Source organism: Elgaria multicarinata, chromosome 14 (genome assembly GCF_023053635.1).
Source record: "Elgaria multicarinata webbii isolate HBS135686 ecotype San Diego chromosome 14, rElgMul1.1.pri, whole genome shotgun sequence".
Lineage (NCBI taxonomy): Eukaryota > Metazoa > Chordata > Lepidosauria > Squamata > Anguidae > Elgaria > Elgaria multicarinata.
The window spans coordinates 28276721-28301083 of record NC_086184.1 but is presented as its reverse complement, the minus strand read 5'-3'; the positions used below and the strand labels follow the sequence as shown (position 1 = coordinate 28301083).

The following is a 24363-nucleotide window of genomic DNA, read 5'->3' as shown; positions in this document are numbered from 1 at the left end:
CTTCTGGAGGCCATCATGCTGGGAACAGCTGCAATGGATACTTTCAAAACTGGTAAACAAGAATTGATTGATAATGGGATGAGGCAAAGGTGCCTCTTTCATACCGTCGTCAACAAACCATTAAGACAGGGGGTGGGCAACTCATGGGACTCCATCGCACCAGTGTTTTAATGCACTTTTGCCCTGCCTTGTTCACCATTTTGCCCTGGGACCTTCACACAACATCGTCCCTGTCCTGCAGTCATCTCGCCTTTCCCCCTCCATTTCCCCTGTTTTTCTGGGGTGGGGAAAGTGTGGTATTTTTTCTCCACGTGGGATAAAAATGCTCTTCCATCCCTGTGTATTGCTGTCCTCACTCTATGTCATAGAACGTCCCTTCTTGGGGGCATCTGCACTGAAGGGCGGTCTTGTTGATGAAAAAGGAGGGCGGGGGTGGTTCTCCAACATGCTGAGTCAGTCGAATGGACTTTCGCTGCTCCAACCCCGCTCTTATTGCTCTGTCATCCACCCGTTTCAACTTCCCTCTTTTTTTTGCCCGCTGTACAAGGTGCCCAGCTGATGAAATGCTAAATTGCTAAACTTTAGACAACAAAACCATAGTGACGGGGTCGGGGGGAGGTGCCCACGTCCATCAGAAGGTCCATGAACCAGAAGAACCAATGAACTGGAGGGCAAAGGAGAAGGGGCGAGGTGGCGATACCAGGAAGCGTGAGCCGGCGCAAGTGAAAACATAAACAAGCTGAAATAGCACAACGCACACATGTGAGAGTGATCAGCACTTGACGTACTAATGGGACGGAAGTGAAAATTGTGGATGCATACCAGGAAAAACAAGTAGATGCGATGGAGCTTATGGCCTTCAAGATGATTTGGCCTACAACTTGCCTCAACCCTCACCATTGGCTATGCTGGCTGGGGCTGATAGAAACTGTAGGCCAAAACGTCTGGCAGACCACAAGTTGATCACCCCTGCATTAGGGATACCAACCAAGAGTCACTGCAACTGTTTTATGTCTTTATTTATTTACTGGATTTCTAGATCCCGCTTTTCAGACCATGGTTGTCTCCCCCAAATGGCTCACATCAATAATGATAAAAAAGAGAGAGTTATAGGACCTGCCATTAGACTTACAAACTAAAATGATAAGACAGAAAAGGAAAGAGGAGTGGAGGGAAAACAAAAAGGAGAGAGATCCGTTCTTCAAATCCAGAACAAGGTGGCTGAGCTCTAAGTGGGCATTTCAATGCCCTTCAGGCCAGGCTGATGTTCCCTTGCTGGAGTTCTTGCTTGAGTGAAGCTCTTGTTCCTTTGGCCAATGGATGGGGCCAGTGTGTTCTGTTCCCACATCCTGCTGCAGTCCCAGGTCAACCTCAGTTGGAGCTGAGTATTCATTCTGGCAGGGAGGGGGAAGCAAGTTCCCTGCAACTTCTCTTTCTCTGGCCAGTGGACGGGCCAGGTTGGTCTCCCCCTTGGCTTGATGCCACGCCTGGAGAGCAGGAGGTATAGCTTCCCACAAGCCCTCGGTACCCTGGTTGATGGCAGAAGCTGGAGCACGTTTCCCTTCCGCTCTCCAGTCCCAGGGCAACTCAGATGAAGCACAGTCCAGCCACCCTGGAGGCAGCACAACCCATCTCTGCCTCTGCACACTGATCAAGAGCATGGACCGCCTTAAGCCGGGGCAGCAAGGGACAGATTTCAGATGTCGGTTGCCAAAATTTGGCATTTTGTGGTCAGGGCGACATCGTATCAACCATTCCTCATTCTTTAGCAAATCCTTTGGTCCTTTCTACCTACTTGGCAACACCTGCATCCCTGCCATGCCAAGAAAGTATATCGGAACCAAGCTGAATTGCTTGTATCATGAGAATATGTAAACCTTCGAAAGTGATGGACCAAATCATGTTGTGCTAGACTACTGGGAGGACTTTATCCTAATGAGCATCTCAACAGCTGCCTCAAATTAAAATTGCAGTTGAAACAGTGGCATGATGCAGACCTGCTATTAGCAAAGCAGTGTGGGCTCATAAGGGTTCACTCTGCTGGCCACAGAGATCAGTGAGGAGGGCTTTGACTTCCTGCCTGCAATGTGAGGTGACACCAGCAACAGCCTTTGTGCGCCTGGCCCCCTCCGACAACCAGATGCTGAGGACACAAAGGAAAGGAAAGGAAAGGAACCTCTCGTGCAAGCACTGAGTCATTACTGACTCTTGGAGGGATGCCAGCGTTCGCTGATGTTTTCTTGGCAGGCCTTATAGCGGGGTGGTTTGCCATTGCCTTCCCCAGCCATTATTACCTTTCCCCCAGCTAACTGGGTACTCATTTTACCGACCTCAGGAGGATGGAAGGCTGAGTCGACCCGAGCCGGCTGCCTGAAACCAGCTTCCGCCGGGATCGAACTCAGGCCGTGAGGAGAGTTTCAGCTGCAGAAACTGCTGCTTTACCGCTCTGCGCCACACGAGGCTCATTTTGAGGACACAAAACAAGGGATGAATGTGGCCCTGTTGCCCACTTTCCAGCACTCTTCAGGGGGTGTTTGGTTGGTTGCAGCCAAGAGGAAAGACGCTGAGCTAGCAGGATTAGTGCTCTGACTCAGCAAGGCACCCAAGGCTCTAAGAAGGCAGTAAAGGTTCTGCTCCCAGGAACGTCTGTGTGTGCCAAGAAAATGGTGTGCCAAGAAAAGCTGAATTCTTGGAATGCTGTCAAACAAGGAAACCGACCAACTTTGTACCATTTCTCTTATTTTGCGTGATGTGTTTTGCACAGAGCATTTGCCCACTTTCACACTGGGTTTGCTACTCACTGAGAGGAACTCATAGCAGGAGGCAAAGGAGGTGGTGGGTCTTGTAGGACTTGGGTCAATGAATTCATCGAGGGCTTCAAACACATTATCCCAGCAATCCTTCCAACAACCCTACAAGGTAAGCCAGTACTATAGATGTGATGCTGAGAGAATATTGCTTTATGACTGAGATAAGATTTGAACGGGGTTCTTCTAGGTTCACAGGGCCTACTCTTAAACAACTACTCTATGGAGACTGTGCATGCATATCAGCATTGCCCATTATTTTTGCTATCCTAAATAGATAGATAGACCGACAATTTTTCTATACCGCCCAATAGCCAAAGCTCTCTGGCCAGTTCACAACAATGAAAAACATCCTACCTCCAAAGAGCGCTGGATGGTCTGTGCAACGTCATCCACACAACAACTCTGTGAGGTAGGCTACATTAAGAGATTGCAAGTGACACCAACAAGGACACGAACTGCTTCATGGCTTAGTGGAGATTCATTTGAACCCGGGTCTACCTGGCCAAAACGCAATGCTTCAGCGCCTGCATTCTACTGTTTCTCTTTCAGGCTTAAGAATTTTGGCCAACCTTGCAATGTATCACCCTCCACGTTTCTCTCCAGTTTGGCTGGCCTGCTGGAGAGGATCTGATGTCAACGCTTCTATCGCTCTCTTTCTCTCCCAGCTAGTGCTTCATCCTGGTTCACTGGAAAGGTCAACACCATGCGATCTCGCTGGGATTTGGTCTGGTGGTGCCACAGGGCAGCTCTGTGCAGTGCTGACTTAATGCCAGCATAGTACGACTTCTCTTGCAATCTAGCGGCCCGCATGAAATTAATTTCTGGCCTTCACCCAGTTCAAAGCTTCAAGCTGTCTGCGCAACACTTTCATGCAAACACACAGCACTCCTCATCGTCAACCAGCCTATGATGTAAAAAACAAGGCAGATTTTTTTTTAGAAAAATTAAATTCTAGTATATATAATTTTGGGGAGTGTTAAGTCTTCAAAGAGCCTCGTGTGGCGCAGAGCAGTAAAGCAGCAGTTTCTGCAGCTGAAACTCTCCCCACAGCCTGAGTTTGATCCCAGTGGAAGCTGGTTTCAGGCAGCTGGCTCGGGTCGACTCAGCCTTCCATCCACCCGAGGTCGGTAAAATGAGTACCCAGTTAGCTGGGGGATAGGTAATAATGGCCGTGGAAGGCAACGGCAAACCACCCCGCTATAAGGCCTGTCAAGAAAACGTCAGCGAAAGCTGGCATCCCTCCAAGAGTCAGCAATGACTCAGTGCTTGCACGAGAGGTTCCTTTCCTTTTCCTAAGTCTTCAAAATAGATTTTAAATTCTGAAATTTGCATTTCACAATCAAATGATGGGCCTAGTACAAGGTCATGGGGATGCAAGGCTGGCCTACACTTCTTCTATGCACCTCCCAGGTATCTTGTAGAAAAACCCATGTGCCATGGCGGGGTCATGCACTCAGTGCTTCCTTCCCTGGCCCTTGTCTGCAGCTGCCAATGGAATGCAGTGGCGATTAGGGGACTTCATCAGGGATGAAGTCATGGCACATTTATTTTATTAGAGCATTGGGGGAGGCACAGGCTGGGAGCCTGCTGCCATGTGCCCCACAACATCTAGTTAAGCCCTTAAACAGCCTTCCCCAACCTCGTGCCTTCCAGATGTGTTGGAATGCAATCCCCAGAACCTCCAGTGCTTCGCCACATCTGGAGGGCACTAGGTTGGGGAAGGCTGCTCTAAAATGTAGGAAGGAGAACAGGGGTGTTGGACACCTTTTAGTCCAAGGGGCTAGGGTGACCCTATGGAAAGGAGGACAGGGCTCCTGTATCTTTAACAGTTGCATAGAAAAGGAAATTTCAGCAGGTGTCATTTGTATGCATGCAGCACCTGCTAAAATTCCCTCTTCATCATAACAGTTAAAGCTGCAGGAGCTTTACTGCAGCTATACTGTGACCAGATTTAAAAGAGGGCAGGGCACCTGCAGCTTTAACTGGTGCGATGAAGAGGAAATTTCACCAGGTTCACCCCAGAACTGTTGTTTTTTAAATGGATACTCTTGTTTTTATGTTTCTGATGGTTTTTAAATTTTGTATACTTTTTAATGTTTACTGTTTTTAACTTTTGTGAACCGCCCAGAGAGCTTTGGCTGTGGGGCGGTATATAAATGTAATAAATAAAATAAATATATATACAAATGCCACCTGCTGAAATTCCCTTTTCAATACAACTGTTAAAGATACAGGAGCCCTGTCCTCCTTTTCATATGGTCACCCTAAAGGGGCTAATTCAGTTCCAGAGAAAGTGATATATGTGTGTGTGTGTGTGTGTGTGTGTGTGTGTGTGTAACTGAAAGCAAAACAGCGTGGGTACAAAAGCAGAGGTGGTGGTGCCAAATTATACCAGTGTGTTATAGCTTAAAGCTCTTATGCCCAGTAACTTAGAGTGACCATATGGAAAGGAGGACAGGGGGCTCCTTTGTATAACAGTTGTATTGAAAGGGGAATTTCAGCAGGTGTCATTTGTAAGCATGCAACACCTGGTAAAATGCCCTCTTCATCACAACAGTTCAAGCTGCAGGAGCCCTGCCCGCTTTTGTATCTGGTCACTCTAGAGGGCAGGGCTCCAGCAGCTTGAACTGTTGTGATGAAGAGGGCATTTCACCAAGTGCTGCATGCCTACAAATGACACCTGCTGAAATTCCCCTTTCTAGACAACTGTTAAAGATACAGAAGCCCTGTCCTCCTTTCCATAGGGTCACCCTACAGTAACTGCTACTTAGGAGAGGCAGAGGCATTTCAACCTTTTAGAATGGAGCAGGGGACCTGCAAATGCCATGAAACCACCAAATGGTCAGCGATCAAAGGTATGGGGTTTGGGCCAGGCACATGGGAAGGGACATCTACACACTACATGATTTACAGGATGTGTAGTTCCACCCCGAAACCTCCCTTTGCCAACGTCTTCCTTCCCTAGTCAGCCCTTCCTGTGCTTTGCTCTCCACTTCAATTCCATGCTGCTGGTGATGTTGGGTGTGTCCCTCCCCACTTCGCTTTTCCTTTCATTTTACAGTTCCCATCTTCCTTTGCTCGGTAGTAACAAACTCTCCTAGCAACCAGCTACCTGAAAAATGACATTTGCTTCCTTTGACGACAGGCTTGCGCTCGTTAGCAGGTCCCTGCTGAATAAAATGCTTGAATATAAATGAGGGAGAGGGAGATAAAAGAGGGACCAGAAAAAAACTCATTGGTTATTCTGGGGCTGCAAAGGAAGAGAGAATAGGATTTGTCCTGCAGACTTCTGTAAAGACTTCTGTAAAGAGGTGCTTTAGAGTAATTTGGGCTGCATACAGATGACGGCTTTCAGGGGTGGTAATGTCTGAGGAAAAGGGAAAAGGCCTGCTTGCACCACCCAAGCTGCCAATGTTGACCACTGATTAGGGTGGCCATATGGAAAGGAGGACAGGGGGCTCCTGTATCTTTAACGGTTGTATAGAAAAGGGAATTTCAGCAGGTGTCAGTTGTATGCCTGCAGCACCTAGTGAAATTCCCTCTTCATCACAACAGTTCAAGCTGCACGAGCCCTGCCCTCTTTTGTATCTGGTCACTCTACAGAAGAAGGCAGGGTTCCTGAAGCTTTGACTGTTGTGATGAAGAGGGAGTTTCACCAGGTGCTGCGTGCACACAAAGGACACCTGTTGAAATTCCCTTTTCAATAGAATTGTTAAAAATTCAGGAGCCAAGTCCTCCATGCTACTACTGATGGACGATGGTGGTGGCTGTTATTACTTGAGGTCATTGGTTATTGCTGTGAGTGGGTGTAATGCGTGTCTCTGAGGGCCTTGGAATGTTGGCTGAGTAAAGTGAGAGGGGCAAAGAATGGAGTGAGGGGAGAGCAAAAATGTCTGTTGAGAAAGGGCGGTTGGGTTGGAGAAGAGAACAGGAGGAAGGCGAAGCAGAATGGGAGTGAAGGAGGAGAAAAGGGAAGAAAGGATGGAGAAACCAACAGCGTGGAGGAGCAGGAGGCAGCCCGCAGTTTAATGAAGAGTTGCACTCCACACGGAAGAGTTGCACTCCAGCACCAGGGGACTAAAGAACGGGGATAATCAGCTGTCATTGTTCCTGCCAAACTAACACTGCTCTTCACAAAGAACTGTGGGTTGAAAGGGGAGTTGGAAATATTTGACTGTGACAATATTTTAATTTCTTAAATCTTATATTATTATAAGTGGGACATGTCCAATGGCCAATTTAATCAGCTGCTTATTTACTTGTACTTTTAATTAATCGTTACCTTTTTATGTTGTTATATTTATAGCCCCATCTTACTTTGCTGGTCCTGGGAATATTATTGTGTTTACAGTGCTGTTCTGTTTTGCTGGTCTTGTGACCGTAATAAATTCTTTTTCTATTTGTGTTAATTGTTTTGTTCATGTTAGTACTCACTAACCCTTTTTTTAAAAAAGAAAATTTTGTTAAATACAGATTTTGTTGCTCTCTGGAGCAATCGTAATTGGCCCTTCCTCATCCTAGTTATAGAAACCTGAAACTTTTGATGTGTGTGTTATGGGGGTGGGGCAGAAAGGACTGGCCCAAGACATTTTGCTGCCCGAGGCAAAATACAAGGACCTACCCCCCAGTTCTAAGTATAGGATCTGATCGGACTGGCAGTTGAATCTTATTTCAACTCTGGCGATAGGACAATTACAATGACCCCCAGTGGCAGAGGATTCTGATAAAGATGAGGCGTGGGGTACTTCCTTGGGGGTAGGGCAGTCAGTGCTTTATTCAGGGCCTTCCTGGCCAGAGGACACAGCCCCGCCATCACCTTTTGCTTGGAGGATGAGTCCCTGGCAGAACCTCCATCTTCCCAGCATTGCTACAATCTTTGGCTATTAAACCAGGTGAGATCCTTTTAACAATAACAGTCAGCTCAAGGAAGGGCAGAGCTGACCACACAACCAGTCTCACCAGCCAACATAAAGCTTCAGTGGGCTTTAGCTCCCTGCTGAGACAACATCCTCCTATGTTTCTAGGAGGATAGTGTTCCAAACAGCAAAACCCACTTGGAGCTATCCAAGGTCCTACTTTCTTCCTGCCTTGACCTTGCTACCAGCTTCCCCTGAGATCCCCAAGGGACCACAGAATGGGACAACATCCTCCTCCCCACCTGAAGGCAGCAGGCTAGCTTTAGGGGGTGCAGGGCAGGCTGCACATGGCATACATAGCTTTGTCCTCCAACACTCTGTTGCCACTCCTTGCCTTCCAGCATCTGCATCCTGTGTTGCAGATGCCTGAGTTGGCGGGTTCCCTTTGCTTAATGGTAGCATTGTCCCTAGGTATGTGTGGGGGAGAGAACCAGGGCTTGCTTGGGTGGGCTTTAAGCTTCAGGAGTGGCTCCTAGCACCCACAAAGATCAGAGGAAGAAGCCATTGCCTTGCAATTGTAAGGGACACTTTGAGAAGGAAGCTGTTACTGCCGGTAATGAAGCTGTAGGAGAAACATTTCAACCTTTTAGAATGGGGCAGGGGGGAAGAGTGCGAAAGTCAGGAAATTACCAAACCATTGGCAGTTGGGGGGAAAGGGGGTGGGTCCAAAGAACGGGGGTACAGCCACCTAGGGGACTGCAGATGGCTGGATTGTTGGCACACAGGCCTGGGATTCAACCAGTGGAGGCAGTGAATCCCAGATATCAATGGGGCTGTGAATCCGCTCTATTATTATTATTATTATTATTATTATTATTATTATTGATATAGCACCATCAATGTACATGGTGCTGTACACAGTAAACGAATAAAACAGCAACACCCTGCCACATAGGCTTACATTCTAATAAAATCATAATAAAACAGTAAGAGAGGTAAGAGAATGCACCAAATAGGCACAGGGGACAATAAAACTAACCAGTGTAAAAGTAAGAACAGAGTCAAGTTCTAAAAGCTGTAGAAAAAAAGAAAAGTTTTCAACTGAGCTGTAAAAACAGTCACTGAACTCGCTTTCCGCAAATGCTCTGGAAGAGAATTCCAGGCAAAAGGGGCAGCGAGAGAAAATGGACGAAGCCGAGCAAGAGAAGTCGAGGCCCTTGGGTGGGTAAGAAACATGGCATTCGATGAGCGAAGAGCACGAGCGGGGCAATAATGGGAAATAAGAGAAGAAAGGAAGGAAGGAGCTGGACTGTGACAAGCTTTGAAAGTCAACAGGAGAAGCTTATATTGGATTCTGAGGTAAATTGGGAGCCAATGAAGAGATGTTAGAAGTGGGGTAACATGATAAGAGCGATGAGCCAAGAAGATGATCTTAGCAGCAGAGTGATGAATAGAAACCAACGCACTGATGTGAGAAGAAGGAAGGCCAGTCAGAAGAAGGTTACAATAGACCAGCCGAGAAATAACCAATGCATGAACAAGAGTCTTGACAGAAGGCTCTGGGTTTCAATCAGAACCAGTCAGAACTCTGAAGGAGATATCCAATGAGGCTCTGTCATCAAGAAGGACGCAGACAAGCTGGAGCGTGTTCAGAGGAGGGCAACCAGGATGATCAGGGGTCTGGAAACAAAGTCCTATGAAGAGAGACTGAAAGAACTGGGCATGTTTAGCCTGGAGAAGAGAAGATGGAGGGGAGACATGAGAGCACTCTTCAAATACTTAAAAGGTTGTCACACAGAGGAGGGCCAGGATCTCTTCTCGATCCTCCCAGAGTGCAGGACACGGAATAACGGGCTCAAGTTAAAGGAAGCCAGATTCCAGCTGGACATCAGGAAAAACTTCCTGACTATTAGAGCAGTACGACAATGGAATCAGTTGCCTAGGGAGGTTGTGGGCTCTCCCACACTAGAGGCCCTCAAGAGGCAGCTGGACAGCCATCTGTCAGGGATGCTTTAGGGTGGATTCCTGCATTGAGCAGGCAGTTGGACTCGATGGCCTTGTAGGCCCCTTCCAACTCTGCTATTCTATGATTCTATGATCAGCAGGGCTGTGAATTTGCTCTGGGTTTCAGTCAGAGGCATTCAGAATTCTAAAGGACCTATCCAAGGTGCTGAACTCAACCCCTCCAAATAGCTTCAGCACTTTGGAGAGCTCCATTAGAGTTCTGACTGGAACCCAGAGTGGATGCCCAGCCCCAGTGACATCAGAGCCACCAGCCGCCAATGGATTCAATAAAGGATGGAGCACTTGTGTTACATCATTGTAGAATGCTAAATAGCTGCACCACCTTTACTATAGAGTTGATAGTGCTGTTATACTCAGATCAACCATTTCTCTTCACTGAAAGAAAATTGTCCTAGTAATCTGCTGGAGATCTATATCCCCTTGTGTTTCTAGGGGTGGAGTGAAAGGGAAGGGAGATGGTCAAAGGCTAAATAAAAAAGCAAGTGGGTTATGAGCAGCCCTGGGTGAAACTGTCACTTGCATTACTGCCTGGTGTAACTAATGCACCAAGATCTCTCCTCTGTGCACCGCGGTGGGGCGGGAGACTAGGAAATACTGCCAGCCCTGGCTTCTTTTTTTTTTTTTGACACGCACTCACTTCATGGTGTTAACAACAACACCAACAACACCAGAGGGGCTGCAGCAGTAACAGATCTGAACATGTTACGGTCAAAGGATGTTGAAGCTGCACTGGAGCCTCGGAGCAGCACGGACAATTCTTCGGCCATCACGATTTCTGAGGGCTCTGGTGGACTGGACCGCTATAATTGCAGGAAATGTCGCAACAACCCTGATGCTGGCTGGTGGGCTTTCTTCGTGCAGAGCAGCCTTTCCTAACTTCTGGATGTGTTGGCTTACGAGTCCCGTTGTTCCACTGTTGGGAATTGCAGTCCAAAAGGTGTGGACTGCAACCGTTTGGCGAAGGCTGCTTCAGATGTAGAAGGTTAAAAGGAAATGCTGGGTCTGAAGGGCAAAATCCTCCCCCTATGTAGCCACCAAGTTGCTTTGGTTGGGATAGAAAATATATATTTTTTGCAGAGCAGGGGGCCGTTCAGAATTGCTTCCGGTGCGGCCAGAGTGGAGAGGATCTTCAGTATGCAGCCATCTAACGAGCCCTCAGAAGCTGCCCTATTAGTTTTCTCAAAATGCAATGCCCCGGCTGCTCCATTCTCCCATGGCATTGTGGGTTAAAAGAAATGGCGGCCACCGCAAAAATAGCGCAGCTGTCCAGAGGTTCCAGTTATGCAGACAGGTTCTTGTCAGGCAGTTTTAAAAGCATACCATTTTCTTTTCATTCCTAAACTTACGTACTTCTACTTACCCAGGGTGTTCCTATGAGTATGCTCTGTAAGCAATAAAGACTGATCTCTTCTGCCAGGCCTACCCAGCCGAATTTTAAGACGTCTGTCTGGGTGATATATAATAGGGTGACCGTATGGAAAGGAGGACTGGGCTCCTGTGTCTTTAATGGTTGCATAGAAAAGGGAATTTCAGCAGGTGTCATTTGTATGCACGCAGCACCTGGTGAAATTTTATATGTTTTAATCAGTTTTATAAGTTTTAATCAGTTTTATGTATTTTATAATAGTTTTGTATTCTATGTTGTTCCCCGCCTCGATCCAGAGGGAGAGGCAGGTAAGAAATAACAACAACAGCAACAACAACAATAGTAAATATTATTATTATTACGTAGAAGCCACTACCATGCTATTTTGGGATGGACAGTTTTGCTTCCAAAGTGATAGGCGCTCAACCACTTCAGTTCGTTCTTAGGCCTCAGCTAGTCCAGGGGTTTTTACGGCGATGATCTTGCGATTTTAGGATCGCGAGATTGTCGCCCTGGTCTACACATGGTGCGCGACATCGCACCCGCCATTTTGGGTTTTTTTGTTAAAGCAGACGGAGCGCATGAGCGCTCGTGCAAAAAATGGTGAGTTTTTTTTTTAAAAAAAATACTTTCCCCACTCCCCCACCCCACCCCACTCCTGAGAAGCTCTGTGCCCAGTGCGCGGTTCCCAGTTCCTTACAGTTACTCGCAATGAGCCGGGACAAACCGTGACGCCCGCCCACACGTTCCGCAGTCCCGGGATCAGCCCGAGACTGCAGAAAAAGTGGGCTAGAAGTGTAGGGTGGGACCCCGGGACAAGGGAGGGATCATCCCTCCCTGCTCCTGGGATCCCCTGTGCATCATGTGAATGCACAGGGATGATCCCAGGGCGATCCCCGGGATATCATCCCATCTAGCTGTCACCTTAGAAGGAATGGTGTTGCTCTGTGTAATGTATGTAACTTTTATTTCCTCCCGTCTTTGTTCTATGTTAATTTGAAATATAGCCAATCAATTAAATTTTAAAATGAAAGAAAATGCTGGGTGCTGTACAATAGGGTGACCATATGAAAAGGAGGACAGGGCTCCTGTGTCTTTAATGGTTGCATAGAAAAAGGAATTTCAGCAGGTGCCAGTTGTATGCCTGCAGCACCTGGTGAAATTCCCTTTTCATCACAACAGTTAAAGCTGCAGGAGCCCTGCCCTCTTTTGTATCTGGTCATACTAGAGAGGGCTCCTGCAGTTTTAACTGTGGCATGGCCATGGGGTGGGTCTGGCTAGTGGAAGTGGCCCTGGATGTACCCAACTGCACACCCCTGTATTATTAGGAAAACTACGCACAAAAATCTGTAGGAAATTTCAAGCGAACTGGAGAAACATTCCCTTTCTTGCTGTTATTGCAACAAACCTCCACGCATTCATGTTGCATTTGAGCAGGGGGGGAAAGCTCCAGTGTGGTATAATGGTTAGAGTGTTGGAATTGCGAGTCAGGAGATCCTGGTTCTAGTCCCCACATGGCCGTGAAGCTCATTGGGTGACTATGAGCCAGTCCCTCACGCTCAGCCTAACCTACCTCACAGGGTTGTTGTGAGGATAAAATGGAGAGGAGGCCTATGTAAGCTGCCTTGGGCTCCTTGCGGGAGAAGTGAGTCACAAGTGTAATACATAAAAGAATTTCAACGGGTTCTGCTTCTCCCAGAGTGGCCGTGATGGGGAGAGCCTCTCCTGTTGGATTTCTGGATTTGGTGAACAAAGTTTCAGGCCACAATCGTGTTCCCACTTTCCTGAGAGTGGACAACCATCTGTCAGGGATGCTTTAGGGTGGATTCCTGCATTGAGCAGGGGTTTGGACTCGTTGGTCTTGTAGGCCCCTTCCAACTCTGCTATTCTATGATTCTAAGTATCATTGAACTCAATGGGACCTCCTTCTGAGTAGCTACATATACATAGGACTGTGCAGTCAGCTATACAACCCATCATCATCATCATCATCATCATGCTGCTGCTGCAATTGTCCCAGGGAAAGGAAAGGTTAAACCTCCATTCCGCATATGCCATTGTCTCAGTAATTTCCCCTCCTCCCACAAACACCTGCAATCAAAGAAAAACCCCACAAGGGTGCATATACTGCTGCTGAATTGCAGTTCCCCCTTTGGGCACTGTGAAATACTCACTATTGAGCGGAGTCATTGAGCTGATATTCCCGGGACCGATTGAAGCATTCTTGGAGGCCAGAATCTGCCCAGAGTCTTATCATTGCTGACAGCAGCTCTGGGGAGAACGGTTCTGTATCTTCCATCCGACTGACCACATCACAGACCATCTTGGCATCAGCCTAGAGAGAGAGAAGAAGAAGAAGAAGAAGAGGAAGAAGCCATGAATGTTATGTCTGTGCATTGCTAGGAGAATCCCATGAGAACGCACAAAGTGGGGAAAAACCCATTTGTTTCTCCATTCGTTTCCATTCCTAAAATAAATAAATAAATAATTCTTCCTTTGTTCAAGTTTCATTTCATTTAGAATGGTGTTCATTTGTGATGACATTCACCCATTTCGATCATTGCCATTTCTTTTCATTTCCCTTGGATTTCAAGTGCAGACCGTGGGGGCCTTTTGCTACCTGAAACTTCAATAAATTCCAACAAAGTAACACAATATTATCAGGTGTACTATTATCCCTCCAAAATATTAGCCCTGCCAAATTTCAGATAGATAGGAAAGAGGGAGGCCATTTTATAGGGAAGATTTTTTTAAAAAGGTATATCACATAACTGCTAATTGAAAACTCATCTATATTTCTTTCAAGACCTCAACACCAACTTGTGTTTGCAGAGAGCAAAATATAATAATAATAATAATAATAATAATAATAATAATAATAATAATAATTTCTTATCCGCCTCTCCTTCTGGATAGAGGTGGGGAACAACACTGAATACAAAAATAAAAAATACAAAAATTAAAAGCTCATCTATATTTCTTTCAAGACCTGGACACCCACTGGTGTTTGCAGAGAGCAAAATATATTATTATTATTATTATTATTATTATTATTATTATTATTATTACTAACCCACCTCTCCCTCTGGATCGAGGCGGGAAAAAACATTGAACACAAAAATATAAAATACAAAAATTAAAAACTCATCTATATTTCTTTCAAGACCTGGACACCCACTGGTGTTTGCAGAGAGCAAAATATATTATTATTATTATTATTATTATTATTATTATTATTACTAACCCACCTCTCCCTCTGGATCGAGGCGGGAAAAAACATTGAACACAAAAATATAAAATACAAAAATTAAAAACTCATCTATATTTCTTTCAAGACCTGGACACCAACTGGTGTTTGCAGAGAGCAAAATATATTATTATTATTATTATTATTATTATTATTATTATTATTATTATTATTTCCCCACCTCTCCATCTGGATCGAAGTGGGGAAAGACATTGAATACAAAAATATCAAATACAAATATATATATAAAAAACCCTCTAGGAGATCTTTTTAAGACTCTAATGGTAAAGGCCAGTAATACACCCAAGTCTTTATTAAATGTTTACCATTCTCCAAAGAATAATAGTGTTGCAAAGATATGACATTATTGGTTTGTACAGTGATGAGAAAGACGGCATAATGGATAAATTGATCAGCCTCTTACTGGATATGTACTTGTGCCACATAGATGAGATACACACACATAAACGATTTCTTACAAATATACACAATAAAATGCACAGTGCATATATAAATTGTGTAATTGCTATCTAGCGCCATTAAAACCTCATGCAATACGAAGGAGTCTGCAAGTCCTTTCCCGGACTCACAGAGTAATATGTTGCTTCAAAATGGATGCAGTGTGGTATTACACCGCACAGAGCATGAGCAATAAATCCAACTTTCCCATGCGCACATGACATTTTTTTATGCTCTTTGTTGTATGCTCCTTTTCCTTGCACCAATGTTTTATTTACCCTGCCCTTTATTTATTTACTTCTACACTGTATATTTGCATTGTTAGAAGGAGATTTGGCAGCAGTGATGGGTGGTCAGCAGGGACAAGACCTTCAGGGGATAAAGGTAGAAATACCGTTTTCAGAATAGGGACTTGAGAATCTGATCATTTTTGTCTGTCTCTTCTGCCAAGACTCTTGTTCATGCATTGGTTATTTCTCGGTTGGACTACTGCAACCTTCTTCTCACTGGCCTTCCTTCTTTTCACATCAGTCCGTTGGTTTCTGTTCACCACTCTGCTGCTAAGATCATCTTCTTGGCTCGCCGCTCTGACCATGTTACTCCACTTCTGAAATCTCTTCATTGGCTTCCAATTCACTTCAGAATCCAATATAAACTTCTCCTGTTGACCTACAAAGCTTTTCACAGTCTAGCTCCTTCCTATCTTCCCTCTCTCATCTCACACTATTCCCCCGCTCGTGCTCTTCGCTCCTCTGATGCCATGTTTCTCACCTGCCCAAGGGTCTTTACTTCCCTTGCTCGGCTTCATCCATTTTCTTCTGCTGCCCCTTACGCCTGGAACACTCTTCCAGAACTTTTGAGAACTACAAGTTCAATCGCAGCTTTTAAAGCTCAGCTAAAAACTTTTCTTTTTCCTAAAGCTTTTAAAATTTGATTTTGTTCTGACTTTTATACTGTTAGTTTTACTCTACCCTGTGCCTCTTTCTCTTCCCCTCCTTATTGTTTCATTATGATTTTATTAGAATGTAAGCCTATGCGGCAGAGTCTTGCTATTTACTGTTTTACTCTGTACAGCACCATGTACATTGATGGTGCTATATAAATAAATAAATAATAATAATAATAAAAATAATAATGTTTGCATCCTCTATGACAGGGCTGTTGGACCTCTTTCACCACAAGGACCAAACTGAATTTGGGAGAAGTTCTTGGAGGGGACATCACATTGCAGTAGTGCGAGGGGCGGAACGCAAAGGGGGAGGGACCAAGGCAAAAAGGGGTGGTGCCAAAAACACCCCCCCACCCCAAATCAATTGGCATTATTTCCAACTTTGACCAGTTAATTGAATAGCCCGACAAATCACTGAAAGTATTAATCAGTTTCATCAAGGTCGGAACTGACAACTGGAGTTTTGAAATAAACAATAAAAGATCATCCCCATACAGAATAATTTTGAATTCTAAGCCAGCATGTATAAAACCATGAATACGGCTGCTTTGCCTAATGGCACATCCCAGGGGTTCCAAGCATAAATCAAATATCAATGGGGAAAGTGGACATCCCTGTCTGGTACAGGCAGAAAATAATGCATTAGTCCTTACTCTTGCTTTCAAGGCTGAATATTTTTTTTTTAACCATTTCAAAAATTAAGTTGGGAAACCGAAATTAACCCAAGTAATAAAAATAAATTTCCAATTAATTTTGTCAAGGGCATTTTCTGTATCTAAAGAGATAATGGCTTTCTGATCAGTTCTTTCAGAATTTAAAGAGACCAGATCAACAACTAACCTGAGATTATCTGCTTCCTGACTATTTTTAATTAACCCCACCTGGTCTGGTTGAACTAATGCTGCAATAACTTGTTGCAATCTATCAGCCAATATTGCAGTCAATATTTTGATATCCACATTACTTAATGATCTAGGTCAATAGTTAGCACAATTTCCATGGTCCTTGCCAGGCTGAGGGATCACAGTAATATAAGCATCATTTAACAATGAAGAAAGAGAGCCTGAGTCAAAAATATGATTATAAAGGCAATAGAGCTTTGGAGCTAGAAAGCTAGAAAATATTTTATACCACTCAATTGGAAATCCATCTGGACCAAGTGATTTCCCAGTGTTCATATCCATTATTGCCTTCATAATTTCCTCCAAATGCAAAGGAGCTAAAAGAAGACGTCGTTGTGATGAATCCAAGTGTGGCAGATTAATATTTTTGGGGAAAAAGCCTCCATGTCTTGATCTGATACCTCACTAACCTTACTGTAAAGATCAGTATAGAATTTTAAAAACTGTGAGTTTTAGGGACTTGCTAGATGGAGGTTTAGCCCGGTGCTCACCCCGGGCCTGTCCCTGTGCCTCCAGATGATGCACAGGGGATCCCAGGGTCAGGCAGGGGTGAAACCTCCCTGGGCGCGGGGTAAATGAAACCCCATTTAGCCTGGCTTTTCCCACAGTCCCGGCCTCAGGTTGGGCTGAGGCCGGGACCGCGGGTGTGTGGACCGTTCCACCACTTTTCCCGGCTACCGCACTTACGCGCGAGTAGCAGGGAAAAGTGGCGGACGGGCCACAGTGCTCCCGCCCTCTTCCCCCGATCCCCCCCACGACCTCCCCTGGCCTCCAATCCCCCCTGTCCCCTTGTCCATGTCTCACCCCCCCGTCCCCACCTCCTGTGTTGTTCTGCTGCCGCCGCTGCCACTGTCCCCAGCCGGCGTTTCCTGTTGTCGCCATGTCCGGCCTGCAGGACATGGTGACAGCAGGCATCACAGGCCGGACATGGCGACAACAGGAAACGCTGGCTGGGAACAGTGGCGGTGGCAGCAGGACAGAGTGGCTATGGACATCAGCGGCGCGGTGGCGGCAGGACACAGGAGGTGGGGACAGGGGGGGATCACAGGCCAGGGGAGGTTGTGGGGGGGAAATTGGGGGATGGGGATGGGGGGGACCCTATTTTTTTAAAAAAACTTACCTTTCCGGTGGTGCGCTCCTGCGCACACCGGCCCCTTTAACAACAACAACAAAAATGGCAGACGCAACGGGGCTTCATCGCCTCTGACGTGTAGATAGGCGCAACGGCCCATGCTAATTGTAGCGCAGCCTCGCTGCGCCTGAAGCACCGATTTTCAGGTAGGTCTAGCAAGGCCCTATATCTATAGGAGAAGTATAAACTTTATCATTCTTATCCTTAATAGATGAAATAATATTTCGATGTTGCTGCTGCTTAAGACGGTGTGGAAGGATCTTACTAGCATCCACCATTTCCCCAGTATACTTGTCTTAAGCAAGTCAAAGTGAATTCTGCCTGGTGTGAAAGAATAGTATTCAATTCATGCTTAGCATTCTGCAATTTTTGGTAAAGTTCTGCGGTGGCAGAGATGGCAAACTGGGTTATAAGGGATTTCAGGTTCTTACCTAGATACATCAGTTGAGTTCTTTTAATTTTGTTTTGATAAGCAGCATAATCAATGGTTCGGCCCTGGATAAAAGCTTTGCTAGCTTCCCACTCAATGGCGCATGAACTGGCTGTACCCTCATTCGTTTTGAAGTACTCTCTGTCAATTTAGCTAGCATCTGAGTTTTAAGCTTCTCATCAGTAAAAAGAGAAACATTTAGGCACCACTGGTCAGGGGCCTTAGGAGTATCAAATAATTGCAATTCCAGACATACTGGGGCATGGTCTGACTCTGCAAATATTATTTATTATTATAATTTATTGCATTTATATCCTGCCTTTTTCCCTCCAAGGAACCCAAGGCGGTGTACATAATCCTCCTCCTCCTCGTCTCCACTTTATCCTCACAACAACAACCCTGTGAGGTAGGCTGGGCTGAGAGTCTGTGACTGGCCCAAAGTCACCCAGTGAGCTTCCATGGCTGAGTGGGGACTAGAACCCGGATCTCCCGACTCCCAGTCCAACACCTTAGCCACTACACCACACTGACCCTATGTCAATTTCGCAATCTTTTATTTGATCTATCAAAGATGTAGAAACCAAAAAATCATCTAATCTAAAGCAGTTGTGATGCACTGATGAAATAAAAGAATTCTCTCTTTCAACAGGATGTAAAATTCTCCAAGCATCAATTAAACAATATTCCATCATGTAAGCCTGAAGTGTCAGTCTCACAGCTGTTTGAATCTTAGGAGGAGGTGTACTCCTGTCCAGCAAAGGGTTTAATACCATCAGTATCAAAAATCACATGCTGAATTGCAATGGAGAGTCGTTTTTGGATCAAAATCGCCACTCCTTAACACTGCGTTGAAGTATCTGATGCATAAACCTCAGCAACCCAGACCTTTCTCAACATATGTTCATCAACAGCCATCAAATGAGTTTCTTGCAGAAATGCCATATCAGCATTGACTTATTTTATCTTAGACAGTACTCTTTTCTGCTGGTTTACATTTCGCAGCCCTTTGACATTCCATGCGATCATGTTAAGCATTGGGAGAACACCATCAAATTCTTTCCTCCACCACACACTCCTTTCAGATTTGTAGAAAACAACAAATATTGAATAACATAAATTGTATAGCAGATACAGCCAACATTTATGTTTGAGACGAACCATTTCTGACAACCTTAGAGTAATATTTATGATATTGAAACTGAGAAAACTTTTAAAATTACTTAGAAATGTACATAACCGGGGGGGGGGGAATCCCCCCAAAATAAAAATAAAATAACCCAATTTGTCTCCAGATCTTTCACCTAATTCGATACAGAAAAAGTGCCCCCAGACCCCCAAACCAAAAAACAATGAAAAGAAACTTAACCAAAACAATAACAAAAACAATGCCCCAAGTTAAGACCTCCTTCCATATGATAAGATTTTAATCAGGTCCTGATTTTTTCTTATTGTTGATATATTGATTGCTTAGATACATGTATTTGTGTGCGTGCTGTCTTGTTTATATATTTGTATCTCAACGGTTTTTATACTATGCATTTTAAGATCTTTATAAATCACCCAGAGAGGTTTGAGTGTTGGGAAGACTAGAAATGTAATAAATGAAAAAATGAACAATGCCACTCCTGAACACCAACAGTACTAAGGGCGGAGCTTATTCTGAGCTACTGAAAAAAGGCGAATATGGAAAGGTGGTGGACCAGATGCTGTTGGATGTAAACTGTCATGAGCTAATCAACAATGGTCAAAAGATCTTATTTATTTATTTATTTATTTATTTATTACATTTTTATACCGCCCAATAGCCAAAGCTCTCTGGGCGCTTCACAAAAATTAAAACCATGATAAAACAACCAACAGGTTAAAAGCACAAATACAAAATACAGTATAAAAAGCACAACCAAGATAAAAACCACGTAGCAAAATTGATATAAAATTAAAATACAGAGTTAGAACAGTAAAATTTAAATTTAAGTTAAAATTAAGTGTTAAAATACTGAGGGAATAAAAAGGTCTTCAGCTGGTGACGAAAGGAGTACAGTGTAGGCGCCAGGCGGACCTCTCTGGGGAGCTCATTGCACAATCAGGGTGCCACAGTGGAGAAAGCCCTCCTCCTAGTAGCCACCTGCCTCACTTCCATTGGCAGGGGCTCACGGAGAAGGGCCCCTGTAGATGATCTTAAGGTCTGGGCAGGTACATATGGGAGGAGGCATTCCTTCAAATAACCTGGCCCCAAACCGTTTAGGGCTTTAAATGTCAATACCAGCACTTTGAATCGGGCCCAGACCTGGGCTGGCAGCCAATGAAGTCATAAAAGGACTGCCGTAATGTGATCACGCCGGCCAGTCCTGTTAGTAAACGGGCTGCCCTGTTTTGTACCAGCTGAAACTTCCGGACTGTTTTCAAAGGCAGCCCCATGTATAACGCATTGCAGTAATCCAAACAAGAGGTTATCAGAGCATGGATAACTGTAGCTAGTCTATCTCTGTCCAGATAAGGGCGTAGTTGGTATATCAACCTAAGCTGATAAAAGGTGCTCTTTGCCACTGAGTTCACCTGTGCCTCAAGTGACAGTTCTGGATCCAAGAGCACCCCCAAACTACTGACCCGATCCTTTAGGGAGAGTGCAACCCCGTCCAGGACAGGGCAAACATCACCTCACCGGACAGATGAACCACCCGCTAACAGTACCTCCGTCTTGTCTGGATGGAGTCTCAGTTTGTTAGCCCTCATCCAGTCCATTACTGTGCCCAGGCACTGGTTCAGAACAGCCACTGAATTGCCATTATACACAAACACAGAATAAAACACAGGATAAAACACTATACAATTTAAAATTCCACCAACAAGCCATTAAGAGTTGAATAGTTTTCTTTTCAGGTTTTTGACTTTGTGGGACGTATTTGTAGAGCATTGACAAGGGATTTGGCAGTTCTAAAGGATACATCAGACAATAGGAAACAAGCCTTAACAAGGGATTTGAAGCTCAACAACATCAGAAGGGCTGTACGTTCCCCTGCCACAGAATTGAGCATCCTGAGAATATTTATTTTCATTTTGATTTTTTTTTTTTAAATGTTTCTAGTCCTTAAAGATGGAAAAATAGTCAGGCAAGCGAGTAGTCAAAGTCTTATATAATTTTAAAAGTAGGACAGGAGAGAGTGTAGACAGAACTTTCTTGTTTCGGGGGTTGGGCTTCAGTGCTTTGCAAAGCTCCGTGCTCTTCCGCAGGGCACGGGGCAGGATACATGATGCCAAATAAAGAAATACGTGAACATTTGCTGCAATGTTGCAATTCATGCACAAGTTGCTGAATGTAGCTTTTCTTGGCCAACATCCTGTGGCTCCCTTGGGATGTAGTCCTGATTTCCTTTCCTTTTCTTAATCAATGCTCATTAAGTGCGGCTCTGCCAGTATTCCAGGGTCATTGTGGACTGCATGAGCCAGCCATGCCTCGCATATGATGCCCCGAGGGCAGAGGAGGGATTGAGGGGGCCTGTTGAAGGCATACTGAAGTCCTGTAGAAGTATCTCTGTGTGCACATGCTTTTAGAACAGTGTTTTAGAACCTCAGGCTTGCAGGACAAATCCGGCCTTCCTGGCTTCTCAGTCCGGCACTCTGGGCTCCATCACAGGGTACCACCTCCTTTCCCTGACCATCAATCATTTGGTGGTTTCCTGGCTCCTCCTCAGCTTCCTCCCATCCTACGAAGGTTAAAATGTGTCTCCTAAGAGCTTTATGCTAAAACATGCTGGCATTTGGGGCGCTGCTCCTTGGAATTCAACACCCCTCTTTCAGAGCGACTTCTCTTATTCCCACATATCTGGTTGCCAGGAGTGGCCCAAGACATGTTGCTACCTGAGGTGATGGACAAGATGACACCCCTCCCATTTCATGTCCAAAAGTCAACTGGACTGGCAGTTGGGTCTTCCTTCAACATTGCTGATGGGACAGCATCTTCCACTCCACCTGAAGGCATCTAGCTAACTTAAGAAGCACACAGCAGGTCTCTCCTCCATCACCTTGATGTTCCCTCCCAGCATCTGACACCTGAGGCAACTGCTTCACTTTGCCTCATGGTAGGGCTGACTCTGGTGGTTGCTAAGATACAAACAATTGCAGCACCCTCCTCTCTCGTCTCCTTTTCATTTCTCTCTTTTTCCTTCCCTTGAAGTATCACTGCAAGTCGTGTCCCCCTCCCCCCCCGGCCATTCTGGCAAGATCTTAACACATCACTGTGGCTTTGCTGAGGAAGCTGATTGCTAGAATGCATCAATTTGTTTCTTTCGAATGACAGAAACCCATCGCCAGAAAGGGCAGGCGGCCATTCATTAACAATGGCCTGGATGCACACGCCTCGCTAGCAGCTCTAGCCAAGCAGGGACCTTGTGTGATTTATAGTAGCATTACTATAATTTAAGAAAACTGCGCACTGAGGAAAATATGATGCCATTGATTATAATGAACCTGTGGTCAGTGATTGGCAACCGCCTGCATCTGGCCCACCAAAGCTTTCCGTACATAAAAACCGACGTGCCTAAAGGGCGAGTCACTGCCGAGCAGGGTTGGGGAAGCATTGGCGAGGTGGCAAAGCTGCCTGCTTCTATTGTAGTTTATCTTCTTGGTCAAAGGGTGGGCGCTTTAGGTGGGGCCGCCCTTGAAGACTATTCGGAGGCTGCAGCTCATGCAAAATGTGGTGACCAGTTTGATAACAGGGCCAAGAAGGTTCAAACATATCATGCCAATTCTGGCCCGCTTGCCCTGGCTGCCTGTAAGTTTCCGAGTCCGATTCAAGGTGCTGGTTTTAGCCTATAAAACTTTACACGGCTTGGGACTGCAATACCTGATGGAGCACCTCTCTTGGCAATGAGGCAGAGGTCCTTTTTGGTGGTGGCTTCCCAGTTATGGAATAATCTCCTAACCAGGACTGCCTGGTGGCAATATGGTTATCTTTCAGTGCCAGGTGAAGACCTTCTTTTGGCCTCAGGAATTTGGCAGCATATGCTGAGGTTTTAAACAGGACTTGGATTTTTTTTTAATTGTTGATGGTTTAAAATTGTTTTAGATATATGTGTGTCTTTATCAGAGCTGTTTGTTTATATGTTTATATGTAAATGGTTTGCAGGATGGTATTTTTAAGGTTTTTAATCTTTGTAAACGGCCTAGAGAACTCCAGTTATTGGGCAGTATAGAAAGGCAATGAATGAATGAATGAATGAGTGTGTGTATTTTCTAGTAGGGATGTGCTCCGCTTCTAATCGGACCGGCGAATTAGAAGCGGAGCGGGGGGCTTCGCCTGCCCTTAAGGCGGAGGTGAAGAGGAACCGGCGAAGCGTGGCGAAGAGGATCGAGGTGAAGCTGGATCCTTCGCCTCGCTCCGGAGCTCCGCCAGAAAGGTAAGTGGGGTTTACCGGGCCCTGCCGCTGTCGCTGTCACCCATGCGGCGACAGCGGCAGGGCCCGGGAAACCCCCCCTCCTCTCCCTTACCTGCGTCCATCCGCAGTCCGTCAGCGTCTTCAATTGAGCCCGCGGTTTAACCAGGAAGTCTGGGCCGCACTTGCGGCCCAGACTTCCTGGTTGAACCACAGGCTCAATTGAAGACGCTGATGGACCGCGGATGGAGGCAGGTAAGGCCCCCCTCTGCCTTGGTCCCTTACCGGGCTCTGCCGCCGTCGCCGCATGGGCAGCGACGGCGGCAGGACCCGGTAAACCTTCCGCTCTCCTCTCCCGGCCTTACCTGGCGCCACTCCCCTCCACTACGGAGCTCCGATTCGGAGCCAGAGCTCCGCAGTGAAGAGGAGCGGAGTATGGGCGGAGCGGCGCGGAGTGGGCCAATCCGAAATTTTCAGATCGGTCCGCGGGGCGGAGCAGGGGGGGTCCGTGCACACCCTTATTTTCTAGCCCATCACAGTTATACATCCACAATCTAGATCAGGGGTGTTGAAGCTCTGGCCCGTGGGTCAAACTGGCCCTTCCCCATATGGCCACGCCCCTTTCCCTTACCCTGATTTTTTGGTGGTTTCCTGGCTTTTGGCCACTCCCCTCCCCATTCTAAAAGGTTGACATTTCTTTTTATATTAATAAATATGGAGTCCAAAAATGCAAGCAGCTGTTTTGATCCATGTCAACAAACCAGTTCTAGCAGTTCCCTCCTCCACCAGGAGCAGGACCTTTGGAGTGTTAACAG

General features: G+C 45.7%; 2 protein-coding genes across 4 annotated transcripts in view; one reads left to right on the top strand and one right to left on the bottom strand.

Annotated features, from left to right (window-relative positions):
* AMFR (autocrine motility factor receptor) overlaps nucleotides 1-24363 on the top strand; it is a 332677-nt gene that overhangs the window by 103902 nt on the left and 204412 nt on the right. The gene's annotated exons all lie outside the window — the stretch shown is intronic.
* The window catches only part of GNAO1 (G protein subunit alpha o1), a 235025-nt gene that overhangs the window by 49357 nt on the left and 161305 nt on the right, over nucleotides 1-24363 (bottom strand). For both annotated transcript variants that reach the window (XM_063141313.1, XM_063141312.1), the window contains exon 4: nucleotides 13232-13392. In XM_063141313.1, coding sequence (XP_062997383.1) covers nucleotides 13232-13392 — 161 coding nt within the window. The remainder of the gene's footprint in view (nucleotides 1-13231; nucleotides 13393-24363) is intronic.